This window comes from Barbus barbus, assembly GCF_936440315.1.
Source record: "Barbus barbus genome assembly, chromosome: 1".
Lineage (NCBI taxonomy): Eukaryota > Metazoa > Chordata > Actinopteri > Cypriniformes > Cyprinidae > Barbus > Barbus barbus.
The window spans coordinates 9,935,987-9,951,325 of NC_136729.1; the positions used below are offsets into that span (position 1 = coordinate 9,935,987).

The window sequence follows — 15,339 nt, forward strand, 5'->3', positions numbered from 1 at the left end:
TGCTCTTTTCTTAGCCAATCAGAAGGAGACTTGGTCAAAGACGATGATGCGTGGAGTTCAAGGTTGACTGCAGCTGCGTAGTGAAGGTGTGATCAAGCAATACAAACACCACGCTGTCAGTGAACATGAAGCAGGTAGGATTGACTGTAGCGTTTATTATAATTACATAAGATCACGTATATCCTGCTATCGATGTTGAAACTAACCTACCTGAGCCATAATAACACAAAAATCATGATGCCCTTGTGCTTCAGACAAGACTCGTCCAAGAAATGCAGTGAACAGATCAGAGCTTCTTTCATAACCTTATTGTAAATACTGAAGCTGTCATTGTAATCGTGTTAAAAAAAAAAAAAAAAAGATTTATGCATAATCTAGTAAAGATAGCTTACTTCTAGTAAAGACATTTACAATGTTACAAAAGATTTGTATTTTTCTATTCATTAAAAAAAGCTTGAAAATGTATATTTGTATATTTTAATAAGTATAGGTCAGAATAAGCATGTTGTTTCGTTTTTGCATAAAAATATCTGTTATGCCGAAAGACCATTATTTGACTAATTTTGACATTTTATTTTCACACAAGTTATTTGAAACATTAAAGTAGACAGTTGCATACTTGCATTTAATATGCTTTCTGTGTATAGAAATATTTAGTATATTTAATTTGATGTGGCCACCGTCTTTGACCCATACCAATTTCCTTATTGCTGTGGTAGTTTCTCACATAATAAAACATGCAAGTTAGTATTTAACATTCATATATTTACAATTAATTTATAGGTGGAATAATATGTCATTTAGTGTCAGCTGAGTCTTATCTCTGATAGTTTTGGCCATTCAGAAAAGTTTTTTTTTTCTTTCTCTCATTTCTGTACATAAAAATGCTTGTCCAGATGCTGGTATCGCTTATGTTATTTTTATGATGTCAGCTTTATCAGCTCATATCTGATTGTTCCACACAGTGCTAATACTAACAGTCATAACATGTCAAATGTTTCCTGAGCAGCTTGTTTGTGTTTCCCCAATGTGATTCTCTGAGGTTAAGAATATAGTGGCATTGCTCAGAGGGGAAGTTAGATTGTCATCTGCCGAAGGTTTGTTTGCATTAGTGTTGAAAGGAAAGTAATAATCTTGGATGCCAGGACAATTATAGGGCTGTGGCTACAATTATTTGTGACCCACGGGAAGGTAATTTTACGCTCCGCTCTGAAAACTGCATTAATCTGTATTTTTTCCAATATGAAATAAAAGATATCTATAACGTAAAAACAAAGCAGGCTACGTTTAAAAATAAATCGGTGCTAGGGATTGGCAGTTAGTGAATAGAGAGAATTGTAAGATTTCTCTTTTAGCCAAAACAGAAGGCCTAACTTGGGACATCCGATAAGATCTTTTTGCCTTTCAGCTCCCTCTTGGGTTCAGACTGCAGTCAAAGGTCATTTCAATAAAGACTAGTCTATTTATGTCACGTCATTGTTACAGAACTAGCTCAGCATCCTTTGAAATCGCTTCGCTTTTGTTCATATTTATGGGGATTGACTCTGTAATTGGCTTTAGTCATTATCTACCTTTTAAAATTAATTTGATTTCCATTGGACTGTTGTAAAAATCAAGTGATGGAGAAAGGCATCCTTTATGTCATGCATGCAGACATCTGTCCTCCATCAACCAACCAGGTGCCAGCCTCATTTTGATAGCTGCGCTGATAGCCTCCCGATTACCAAATCTCCAGGTTCTCCGATCCCTTTCACTGGACATGAAGGACCAATAAGAACAAAGAGAGCAATGCGAGGCCACCCTCAGCTGCCTTCTGCCACACAGATCGAGAACATCAGAGAGGTCCCCCCTCCTCAGCTTCCTTCAATCTGGGTTCTCGGGGGAACGCCATCTTAGTTAACACTATTCGAATCTATGTAATCTTCTTAAGTCCCACAGAAGCTCCCAAAGTCGAGCTCCTCATGTATGTCTAAATTCAGATGGGCTGTGATAAGAAGCTGTGAAGCAGGCCTTGGGACTGAATTCCTCTCTTTTTGCTCAGGTTATTTTAAAGTTTAAAATATTTCAAATTTTACACATAATTTAAGATTTTTTTATTGCCTCTCTAAATCCCAGTATGTATCACTATTCAGAAACTGAAAAAACAAAACAAAGCAAAATATTTTATAGTACAGTATATATGCAACGAGTCAAAATTTTGAAATAAGATTTTCATGTTTTCGAATATTTGCATATTAGAATGATTCTGAAGGATCATGTGACACTGAAGACTTTCAATTCAACTTTGTCATCACGGGAATAAATTACATTTTTAAATATATTAAAATAAAAAAAGAGTTATATTATATTGTAATTATATTACAATATTGCTCTTTTTATTGTATTTTTGATCAAAAAATTGCAGCTTTGGGATTTAATGTGTGTAAGAAACTCCTTTCAAAGACATACAAAAAATAATTATTCCAATCTTTTACTGGTAGTGTATTATAAATTAGTATATATATTTTTTTCAATACAATATATTTATTGCTTTCTTAATTTTTTTTTTGTACTAATTTTCATTCTGAATAAAGTAGTGACGTATTGTCAAGTATGGTGACCCATACTCGAAATTGGTGCTCTGCGTTTAACCCATCCAAGTGCACACACACATCAGTGAGTAGTGAACAAATGCACACACACACACACACACACACACACCGTGAACACACACCCGGAGCAGTGGGCAGCCATGCTGCAGCGCCCGGGGAGCAATTGGGGGTTCGGTGCCTTGCTCAAGGGCACCTCAGTCGTGGTATTGAGGGTGGAGAGAGCGCTGGACATTCCCTCCCCCCACCTACAATTCCTGCCGGCCGGGGGCTCGAACTCGCAACCTTTCTATTACGAGTCCGACTCTCTAACCATTAGGCCACGACTTCCCCCATGAATGTCCGGCAATCATGAACAATGGTGCTCAGAATTACAGCCTGCTTTCCAGTGTCACCTGGGCTGCTGTTTACTTTCTTTGTTATTTCAGGAGGTCAGCGGAGTGTTAGCACATTAGATGGTGGCATGGGAGTTATTGTGACCTTTACACAAGTGTGACATCAGTCTCAATGCCTCATTGGCTGCAGCATCTTGTTTTTTTTTTTTTTTAGATATACCGTAGGCGCGCATTAAGATATGCACTGATAAGCAAATTTTCATCCCTGTCCTGAGTTCAAGATGCAACATCTTGTTTTATTTTTTCAAAGCACTTTTTTCTTTTTAGGGCCCAAGCCACTAAGGCGCAGCTCCCTATTGATCCCCTAAGGATTATTATAATTTTTATTTTATTTTTTCAACCTTCCGGCCATTTTTGGGGTACTTAACGTGCTCAAAAACTCTTGAAAAGTTGCTTCAAACTTCATCAGAATAATGTCAAATCATGGCCAATGTAAAACTGTTGAGGGGAATTGATATCTTAAATACTGTTGCCATGGCAACGTGTCAAACTTTAATATTCCTTTCTGGTGTTTTTAAGGCCCTTAACATGCTTAGAATTTAATGAAGCTCAGCACAGAGAACAAGTCATTCTGAGGAAATATGATTAATTTCATAAATATAACACACTATGGATAGCAGAAAATGTAAAAAAAACTATCAGACATCTGATGTCACTCTGGTTCTGTGTGTGTGGGGGGGTAGCGCTGTGCGATTATTCGAAATCGAATCGAAATCACAATTTGAGACGTTGCGATTTGCTAATCGCAAAGCCTGCAATGTGGACGCGATGTTACTCTGATCCAGAGCATATGCACGACTGCCAGCCTTGAGTGACGGTCTTACTAACCAATAGAATGAGAGCACCTCCGTTCTCCCCGATCAGCACTGCTCTAGCCAACTGCGTAAACACCCACCATTTAAAAAGGGTCAGATCGAAAGTTAGGCAAATTAAAACGAAAGAAAAACTTATGTAACTACAGCTTCGAAATGACAGACAACGAACAAAAAAGGTAATTTGCAAGAGCTGCATCACAACGCATATCAAGAGCTCCCAACTGCTTGCTAATTTCACTTGGATGAAAAGAAACATTCAGCACATTTCCCACTCGTTCTTAAAATCCCAAATACTTAAAAATTAATGAATCAGCCCGTGTAACATGTAATACTTTAATAATTGACTAAAGAAATACAGTTCTTTATTTATAAAAATAAACAAATCTTTCCAGTGAAATTCAGTAATTCTGTAGAAGTAGTAATACCATTATAATCTTCCCTGCAGAAAAAAAAAAACAGTAGAACCCCTCCCAAAACACAATAGAAAATGTAATGGATTTAAGGGTTATAATGGGAATTGCATTGGTTTTAATGTAAACTATAATGGTGTCTACTGGTATTTGATGCATTCTATTGGTGGGATGTAATCTAGCAGATGGAAACCAATAGAACAACTTTAATTCTTATTGGAATAATGCCTAAAACAAAAAGGAATTTTGTAATGGTTTTTATGGAAAATATAAGAATTTCTGTGATGGTTTCTATTGTTTTTTGTTGTTGCTGTTGTTTTTCAGCAGGGTAATGATACTCATACTGTGCTACACATTATTGACAATATTGAGTTGAAGCTTGACTTTGCAAATTTAAACAATCGCAAATCAAATCGCAATCGCAATATTTGTCAAAAATATCGCAATTAGATATTTTCCCCAAATCGCACAGCCCTAGTCGGGGGTGGGTGACTGTGTGTATTGAGTGTGGGTTGAGGGGGTGGGTGAGAGAGAGAGAGAGAGAGAGAGGGTCTGTTTAAACTTTTTATGTTTTAAAAGTGGTTTAAAAGTAACAGTAAAACAGTCCGGCTCACAGATGAAGACTAAGCTGTAATGCAGGCAAAAATATTTCACGAATGTTTAATCAATAAAATCGTTAAAAAATGTTTATAAATCATTAAAGGTTTTAATAACACTTTATAACAAGGTCTCATTTGTTAACATTAGTAAATGCATTAACTAACATGAACTAACAATGAAAAATATATTTTCACAGCATTTATTAATGTTTGTTGATGTTAGTTAATCAAAATGTTCATGTTAATTCACAATGCATCAACTAATGTTAACAGATAAAACTTTACATTTTAATGTTTTAGTTTTGAAATTAATATTAGCTAACATTAATAAATGCTATATGAGTATTGTTCATGTTAATTAATATAGTTAATGTTAGTATCTCAAACCTTATTGAAAGTGTTACCGAAGTTTTATGTATTGTTGTGTGGGTGTGTTTCACAGTCCTGATGGTTTGGATTAACCCTTTCGTTGCTGTATCCCTCAAATCCAAACTGCCACAGGTTTACTGTAATGTATGTGCTCGCTGTGCACCGTTTTCCTGATGCCACTGGGGTTGCGTTTGCACTGACGGCTTGGGCCCGCCATCGCTGCTTGCAGCTATATTTAGTATATTTAGTTATTCTCCCGTGAATGATAATGTAATGATATTATAATAATCTTAATTCTTGGTGCCAAATTTTAAACTGTAAATCATCCATTATTTAATCATCAGATTAAATGCTGCTAAAACAACATTGATGACAGCTCTGTCTCAAGAGATTTGTTCAATTTCAAATGTTTTACAGCAGATTTATAAGATTAAAAGAGCATTTTGATGCCACCTGCTTCTGAGCTCTCTGGGAACCCTTTCTCCCTTCTGTTGCATTATAGGTTTTGGGGGTCCAGGGCCACAGATGTCTCTCTAGAGATGCTCTATGTGACTCTGTGTAGCAAATATATACATTGTACTGTGTAATCCTGGATTAAGGGGAGACTTGGAGTTAATTATCCCATTGTTAGATAAAATTCATTTTGGTTCCGTCACTTCCCCGCCCAGGGAATCATGTGGCAGATAGTACTTGTTCCGAACACACAAGGGAATGTTCAGAAATAGAGATTTAATCTCAATTGTCTGAAGGTCTGTTTGATTTTGGCTAAACTCCATTTGATTCCAAGCAGCTGACTCACCCAGCCTCTCTCTCTCACACACACAGGGTGCCAGTGGAAAACCAGGCGGCCGCATATGGACTGTCTCTTGATATCATTCACTGGCCATGTAATCTTATTATGCTAAATCCTTAATCCTCACCTATGCTGGACGCCCACAACAGTGACAGTGCTGGTGATTGGACGGCTAGATATAGTTGGGGATGCTGTGTTCTCCATCACACATTCTGCCGAGCTGGTCTGCGCTGCGTTATGAATGCGACAGACAGTCTCTTGAGGTCAGGACGAGAATGAGAGCGAGCCAATCAGTTTGAAGGAAACTGATGAATAGAACTAGAGGGAAAAAAGTTCTGGATCAAAATCCTTTGTTTTTATCAGAATCTGAAGAATTTGCATAGCAAAATCCTGTCAGAAGTCTTTAAACCCCCCCCCCCCCCCCCCCCCATATGAATCAAGTCATACATTCAAACAGATAACTGATAAGCTGTTTTTTGAGAGCCTCACCCCCTGAGTGATTTGTTTCTTAAGAAGATCAAATATTATTTTTAAATGCACCTGCAGAACCCTGTTTTGAACTTATGTGAATGCCTTCTAAAATTGTGTCAGATCAGGGCCAGGTGAACTAAAAGCAGCAAATTATACAGGGTTTCCTTAAGACCGATTAGTTATTAGTCATTCGGGCTACTGACTACCTAGTCAAATATTTCGTTTTGCTCATCCCTAGTACTGTATCTAATGGTTACTCTGTATTGTACATCCCAAAAGATACTTTATAAAGGTTTATTAGGTGAGCATATATGTTATAGTTTAGGCAAAGAATCTGTGCCAGGGAAACGGCTCAGAAACAATAGTTTTTTCTCCCCACCCTGGAGTTTGATAAGCAAAACAACAGCTGGCCCTTTCACCGCCTCCCTGACATACGACTACATCCAGTCAGGCAGAAACATCCCTGGACGGAGGGGGCCTTTGGGCAGAGCAGCTAACTCTCGTACACCCTGTTTGTGTTGGGGGTATCAGACGTAATTATGAGGATTCAAAGGTGTGGATTCAATGTCTGACCAGAATGGAAAGAGAGGGGAGCAGGGGACAGAGGTATGGGGTGAGGAGATGGGGATTAGGTGTAACACTTTCCATGACACACGGAGACAGACACCTGACACTTGGCCTGGGACTGAGATGGAGGAAGTAGGGGACAGGAGGATTAATTCCGCCCCATATTGGAGATATCATTCCCGAGGCAATAGGGACTTTTGGGATAGGGCTCGGTTTCGTTCAGTTTCTGCATGGCTGGGTCGCCTTAATACTTTTGGTTTGTTTCAAGAGAAAAGATTGAGGTTTATCCTTCATTGGACATCCAGTGAAGATTTGTTTTCTAACTGTGCAAGAGCTTGATTTTCAGAGTTTCTTATTGGAAAGCAGTTCAAAAACTAGCAAACGTCACGCCGTTGAAGTGTTGGGTTATCTTTCGAGCAGTTTCTTTGCCAAGTGAGGTTCAGTGGATGTGTACACGCTTAAAAATAAACATTCTTCATCAGCATTGATGGTTCCATGAAGAATTCCATGGAATCTTTCCTTTGAACAGAAGGTTCTTTGGGGAACCCAAAATGGTTCTTCTATTGCTACAAAAACCCTCTTTTGGAACCCTTATTTTTAATTTAGTAGTTCACCAATTTTTTTTTAAATGTGCTTATAATGTACTCTCCCTCAGGCCATCCAAGATGTAGATGAGTTTTTTGGAGAAAGCATTACATCACTTGCTCACCAATGGATCCTCTGCAGTGAATGGGTGCCGTCAAAATGAAAGCTGGTAAAAAGCATCACAACATTCCACAAGTAATTGCCATGGCTCCAGTACATCAGTTAAGATATTGTGACGCAAAAAGCTGCATATCCATGCATGCATAACAAATCCATCATTAAGAATTCTTTAACTTCAAACCATTGCTTCTGGCTAAAATAAAGAGTCCTCTAGCCATAATATTGCTTTTTCCAATAAAGAAGTTGTCTTGTTTGAAGCCGGAGTGAATTATGCACAGATCAAGCACCGTTTACAAGCGAAAACAGTCCAAAACAGTTCTAAATATACGTATGCATATACTTCTTGGGAGAGGACAACAGGAGACAAACCTTTTCAATTGAGAAAGCTTGTATTGGGGACTGGGATTTTGGCTAGAAGTTAAAATGCCTTAATGATGCCTTTTGTTTCTTATAAGACTATGGTGGACTGCAGTCATGTGCATTACTTGTGGATTATTGTGATGCTTTTATCAGCTGTTTGGACTCTCATTCTGACGGCACCCATTCACCGCAGAGGATCGATTGGTGAGCAAGTGATGTTATGCAAAATTTCTCCATATCTGTTCTGATGAAGAAATGAACTTATCTACATCTTGGATGGCCTGATGTGAGTAAATATGAGGTGAACTATTCCTTTAAGAGTGTACAAACATCTAAACACGACCTTTATTGACTCGCGCACGCTGCTAGCTTGATGGCCAAGGAAAAGTCAATAGTTTGAGAGAGGATGGACTGTTTATTCAGACAACGCACCACAGTTTTATCAGTTAAAGTGCTGGGGTGTGAGGACAAACAAAAGTCCTCGTGTTCTGTTGCTATGGTCATAGCGTAACTCTCTTTTTTTTCATCTTGAGGAGATGAACCTGTGCCTGCTAGCGCCGTCACCTACTCCTGCAGGTGTAGATTGGGTTGTCTGAGACAGGGTCAGATGCCCAGGGGTCACTCTTTGTGTCTTGTTGATGGGTTGTAGAGGCTCCTGAGAATGAAACACCATCTCTAATGATCACTTTGGTTTCACAGTTTTAACCGTTAGCCATTAAACGTGTGAGGTTCATTTACCCACCAACACCACCTTAGTGACAAAGTGTTTAAAACTCTCTTTCGACCCTCTGGCACAGGCCTGTGTCATCAGTTTTTGTCATTGAGTGAGATTTCCAATTGAGAATTTCCATACAAATGTAAGGTTCATTTGGAGTGGCAGTGCAGTGGTTAGTGCATGTGCTCCAGAGATGTTTCTCATTAAGAATGGGTTAGAATGGTCAACTAGTAATACAATAATTAATCAAAATGGTAATAGGATGTTATATTCTAAATTCAGGGTTCATTTTCTAAATTCAGGGTCTTGAATCTACCATACACCCATGTTATTTTAGTATTGTTTATACTGTTATAGTAGTTATTAATATAATTTATATCTTTAGGTCTTCTGTATAAACTTATGTCAGTTATTTCAGATTTTCAGCATTTCTAAGATTGATTTAGCTTACATTTTTCATGTAATGTTTATATTTATTTTATTTCAGCTTTATTTCAGTTACTGAAAATGGTTTTTAATATACAAACGTATACTATTTTGTAAAACTGTTAGCATGCTAAAAACTTCTCCAAGGATGTTATGAAATTCCAGTGAAAGGTGTCTGGTGGATATATCCCTGTATCAATTCAACGAGCCATTCGGATGCCTTATAAGATACTCAAAATACTATAATTTACACATGCTTAATTTTTATGCAGGTGATGATGTTTTGACTATAAATGACAATAAGATCAATAAGCTACAGTATTGTATTATCCCTTTTTCATTTCCACAGTAATTTCTTGTTACTCTTCCTGAAAACCAGATTTAATTTTTAGAACTCAAACAAATCAGTACATGTGCTCAATATCACCTTTATGGCAAAATCAGTGTTGGTTGGGAATAATTGTTTTTAAATGTAGACTTTTTTTCAGCATTTTTTCAGCAATTTCTGAAGACTGGCAGGATGTTTCGCAGTTTCTTTGTGAAGACGATTAGCTTTGTCGGTTACACCGTCCAGTATGGCTGCGTCGCTCACTGTGCCTTTGAGTATATTGGCGAATTTGTGTCGGTAAGTTTCTTGGAGCTGTTTGGTCCAAGCATTCCCACTGACAGTAAAATAAATACATATAAAAGTTTATTTCAACCCACAATTCACCTACAACAGTGTTCAGGACCTTCCATGGAGCCTACCATCACTAACCACGACGTGGTTTTTTCAGAACGAGTAAGCCGCCACCTCTGTCGTATACAAAAGTGAGTATGAAATGCTTACTTAAGCTTCTATTTGACTTTTATTGATAATACTGTCATGCAGAATCTTTGAGTATCTGCTTTATTTTGACCTCACTTGTTATATTCTTCCAGAGGGGATATTGTAATAGCCAAAAGTCTTTTTGATCCAAAAATTAACATTTGTAAACGAGTGATCGGCCTGGAAGGGGACAAAGTTTGCACTAGCGGGCCATCTGACATCTTTAAAACACACACTTATGTGAGTACCTGCTGTACCGCACCTGACATCAACTCTGCTTGAAGAAATGATTCCTTTTCCATAAACCCATAGACACTTTCTGAAGTCCTTTACTACATTTTTTTTTTTTGTATAAACCACTGTGTTTACTATTAAGGTGTATGCATTTGAATTTCACGTGCTTTCACCTTTGCTGGGTAAAACTTTTACCTTATGGCAACAACAAATGCTTGTTTCTCATTTATTATTGGTCCAGAGGGAGCATAGCCACCCTGTCACTGAAATAGCTGTTATTGCTTTTTTTGTATCACTTGTTTTTTTTACCTTGACTATGTGCGGTTCTGGCCTGTAATTTTTCCCGAAGCTGTTAGTGTTAGTGCCAGATGAGTAGAGCAAGTGATGAAGAGAAAGGAGAGAACGAAAGGCCTGTCACCGCAGTCATTTCAGGTAAAGAAATACAAACCCTTAAATGAACAAGGACCCAAGATTGTAGAAGTTTGCTCACTCTCGGTACTAGCCATCCTAAACCGATTGCAATGTCAGAATTGAAGAATAATTAAGACAGTCTCTTTCTACTCTTAAAAATGTATGAAAAGTGATTCAAGCATGAAATCTTAAAATGCTAATCTAATTCAATAGCGATGGCGTAATAGCAGTATTAACATACTGAGTTGTAACTACTCTTCCTTCTTGCATTTATGTGTGTACTCCTATTGATTTTTCTTTCTAATGCTCATTTTGCTCAGTTTATAGCTAACAGAAAATGTGACATGTTTTCTATAATTGAAGTAATGCTATTGTAAGTCAGATCTGTAACTTTGTGGTATCTAATAACATTGAAATATCAATGTTTCATAAACATTTTTTGAAAAGAGTGTCTTGGCAAGTATGTTTAAATACTATCTTTAGCATGACAGGGTAATTTGTTTGTTCCTATATATAAAATGCCTTTGAGTAATTAAAGGATTTGTCAATCACAGATAGAACATTAATAACTGATTTGGCTGTGATATCTAGCCGGCTGTTTTTCACTGCATGTCTCCAAACCACAACATGTTCCTGGGAAAGATCTATAAACAGGAGAAAATGTGTGATAGTTCAATACAGTGCTGCAGGAAATAATCATAAAACTTGCATTAGTTTGCGTGTCTGCGAACTGCCGGTTACATCATTCTGAAGTCAATGGGTTTATGTTTTTGTTTTTTCACTCATCATGAGTTTAAGCTTTTACGTGTCTTGAAAAAGTCGGTTACTAACTAGTTGCTAGATAGACTACAGAATTAGTTGAGGAGACTGAACATATCTGCTCACTAGTCCATATTTACAACCTTGTTGCATGCTCTTGCAAACTTTTCTAACTCAAATCATTTTAAATAAATTTTTACTTAAGATAAAAGTTGTCAAAGTTTTGTGTTGGTTAAAGGGTTGGTTCACCCAAAAATGAAAATTCTGTCATTAATTACTCACCCTCATGTCGTTCGGTGACCTCGAGAGTGTAAGGACCCTTGCTGTCTATGGAGGGTCAGAGAGCTGTCAGATTCCATCAAAAATATCTTAATTTGTGTTCCGAAGATGAACGAAAGTCTTACGGGTTTGGAACGACATCAGGGTGAGTAATTAATGACAGAATTTTCATTTTTGGGTGAACTAACCCTTTTGGAAAGTTGGGAAATTGTAAAATAATGCAGCTGTAGTGTTCTTTGTTCTGGTGATACTTCTGGCGATTGTATTTAGGCTTCAAAATGTAAAAGTTGTGTTTATTTGTGAAGACTATCTTGAGGAACAAAATGTGTAAGAATCATAAACTTGTGTTGGCCACAGAGCATATTTTATGCAAACATCTAGTTAAACAGCTATTTGTTGAGGGAATTAGAGCGATGCAAACTTCCATGTTGAACTACAAAATGGCATCATGACTTCAAGACTCTATTCACTTAACAGAAAAATATTCATAATAATCTGATAGCAAAACAAAGTTTTGTTAAGATAAGCCCTATACTACCTATAACTTGCATAATTCATTGTAGAGGTATTTTGTAGACCAGGATCTAGATGTTAAGCAATCAACAACAGTAACCATAATATGTGTCTAACATGCTTCCCATTTGTAAGATCGAACGCAGGGTTGTCAACATTTGTGTCTGGTCACAGTATGGTGTGATGCTTGGCTGACAGACAGGACAAAAGCTTCGCTTCGGAACAGCAGATTATTTCTTGTGGATGGGATCAAACATATGTTTCCATGATAATGAGAGTCGACTGCAAGACGACTCCATGCTGACATGTTTATAATTCTTTTTTAATTTAATTATTTTCACGATTCTTTTGCATGTGTCAATGATGCATTTGTTTGCAATAAAGAATCACTTTATGGGTCCTATTCAGTCGTTCTCTCACATTAGTGCATGACTATCTAGTGTGACTAATTGAGAGTATCAAATCCTAAAGATTCTTTGGAATTCTACTTGATTGGGAAAAACGAACTTAAATTCTTCAGTTTGGTCAGTGTCAGCATCTCCATACTGTTATGTTTATAATGACAACGTGATGTGTTGTTCACCCTCGCCTCACATATAGAGGGGGTGGAGGGGACTTAATTAGGGGCTTGACAGCCCCACTCTCCCTGTGTGATGAGATTATTTCTAATTGATGTCAGTGTGGATCAGGCATCGCTCTGTTGCCAGCCCAGCCTGGCAGGTCTGTCCGTGGTCTAGACCCATGGAGCAGCTCACGGAGGCTTCACCCCTCGCCGAGAGGATAAAAAAGTTGGGGGGGGGGGGTTCAGCGGTCAGTAAAAATGATCCCTTTCCCATCTGAGATGAGCAGTTAAGTCATGTGAACTTTCTCACAGTTAGGAACTTCTTCTTTATCCTCTAATCCGGCGAGAACCTAGGGTTTCAATACAGTGTGTTGCATGTTAATGTGTTTCATAGTGGGGCAAAGGATCATTTTAGATGAGTGTGGCTGCAATCACAATAAAATGTACAAATTTTCTCAAGTTAGCATGGTGGTTTAACATTTTGGACTTCCAATTCTGCTGTAATCTAGGTACCAAGAGGGCATGTGTGGCTGGAAGGCGATAACCTTCGGAATTCCACAGATTCCCGAAGCTATGGCCCAATTCCCTATGCCCTGATCCAAGGACGCGTTTGCTTAAAGGTAACGAGGATACAGTCTCATTTCTTGACCTATACGCTTCCCCAAAGGCAAAACCACAAGCTTTTTAAGTTTGAACTGTTGCCCTTTTATTAGTATTTTTTTTAATGATTTTTTTTTCTCAAGCAAGCAGTACAAATGATCATTTCTTAATTTTACTTTTATTTGAAATTGCAAATAAATTAACTCAAAGTATAATTTAGTAAGTGTCTCAAAAATTGAGCGCCATCTTCATGTGTTTTCGGCTGTCGACTCGTATAGCATCATGTGCCCATGACCCTGTAAACAGGTCTCCTCACCTTCTGTCAGGCCCTGATTGGAAAGTCAGAGGCAAATGATATGGGAGTGGAGGGTCTTACAAGGACAAGATGTGTTTTCTCCACTTTTTTGAGTTGGAAAATGTATGTTTGAAGTTGAAAATAATATAATGCATAGTATGTTCATAAAATGTTCACGTTCTGAAAAATTTACAAAAGCTGTCACTGGGGTAATACCTTTTCAAAAGCTAATAATATGTGTACCATTTAGATACTAATATGTGCATTTTAAGTGCTAATATATACTTTCACGGTACTAATACTCTCTAGGGTTTAAAAAAAAAAAAAAGTACAAAGGAGTACCTTTTGAAAGGATACCACCCCAGTGACAGCTTTTTTATAATATAAAATATTATATACAATTCATATTTTTTTTTTCTTTTTTTGGTTTTGCAGTTGTGGCCCCCACATAGTTTTGGCGTACTGGCTGAAAGTCCAAACGACGGGCGCATTTTATGAAGAAGCTGCATGTACAGTCGCAATGTAAATGATATTTTGCAATGTTTAAAAATAAATTCATATTTATAATTCATGTCTGTTTCATTGTTTAGGGCAAATAAGAATTTATGATAATGAAAAAGACAATGCATCATGCCTCAAAATGCACAAATGCATCATATCAGCAACATCATGCTGCAATCAATGCTTTCAAATGTTAATGAAGAAACTGCATTAAATGCTAGGAAGATCTGGTAAGGTTTTAACACAGACTTGTGTTGTTTCAAATAAGTTTCACAACATTCATCAATGCAGCTGACCTATAAGTAACACTCTTAATATTGAAATTTCTTTTTTGCATGACTTTTTAAAAGGGAAGGCACCCTAAAATAAGATTAAATGAGAGTACAGAGACTAAATGTGATGAAACTTCGTTTTCAACCATTAAAAATTGTTGTTTTTAACAGTTCTAAAAATAACTAACAATGTGACTTAAATTATGTATATTTTATTTTTTATTACATATTATTTAAAATCCACAATTATTTGAATTTCAGATTAATGTTGTTTAGAAATGCAGTTGTGTGGTATAAACACATTTCCAGACATGCTACGCTATGTTGGCATTGTCCTGATGTAGAATTGAATCATGAGGAGCAGCATTTTTGGTACAGATAGCACCTCCACTTGCAAAAAAGCCACCATTTTTTCTATTTATTAATGTCTGCTGTTTGAGGGGGAGAAACTTGTTAAGCTAGATATGTGTCTTAAATGTTTTACAACCTTATATCCTCCTTGATGTTTGAAACATCGTATGGGTTTAAGCACACCTGGGATGTAATCCACTATTGGAGGTATTGATTAATAAACTTAATCATAATTAAAGTCCAAACAGAGACTTCTACACACCTTCAAAGACAAACTCCCTCAGTTGCTCTTTCTTTCAGTGTTTATTGGTGTGTTTGGATGTGTGCATTCAAGGTAATGAGAAATTGACGTCTTTCTTTCAAAGCAGAATGTGTTTCTTTAATCAAGTTTTTAATTAAAACTTCAGAGTATCATTTGATCTCAGCGCAGGATGAGTCTGTCTTTGGATGATGCTGGCTGACATCAAATGTGAGACTACAGTCACAATTTATTTTCAATAACGTGGGTGTTTGCATGGGATGAGCCTCTTAATTTGGCTGA

At 37.2% G+C, this 15,339-nt stretch overlaps 1 protein-coding gene across 1 annotated transcript; it reads left to right on the top strand.

The window, feature by feature from the left end:
* Positions 1-45: 45 nt before the first annotated feature.
* On the top strand, positions 46-14,239 carry LOC306860414 (mitochondrial inner membrane protease subunit 1-like). Its single transcript, XM_079402116.1, has 6 exons — positions 46-134; positions 9,702-9,838; positions 9,935-10,023; positions 10,135-10,261; positions 13,289-13,399; positions 14,110-14,239. The coding sequence occupies exons 2-6, from the start codon at positions 9,734-9,736 to the stop codon at positions 14,170-14,172; spliced, it is 495 nt and encodes a 164-aa protein (XP_079258242.1). The 5' UTR covers positions 46-134; positions 9,702-9,733; the 3' UTR covers positions 14,173-14,239.
* Positions 14,240-15,339: the final 1,100 nt, after the last annotated feature.

Coding starts and splice junctions, on each gene's coding strand:
- LOC306860414 (XM_079402116.1), top strand. CDS start 9,734: ATGTTTCGCAGTTTCTTTGTGAAGACGATTAGCTTTGTCGGTTACACC. Junction 9,839..9,934: donor ATATTGGCGAATTTGTGTCG/GTAAGTTTCTTG, acceptor CACCTACAACAG/TGTTCAGGACCTTCCATGGA. Junction 10,024..10,134: donor CACCTCTGTCGTATACAAAA/GTGAGTATGAAA, acceptor ATATTCTTCCAG/AGGGGATATTGTAATAGCCA.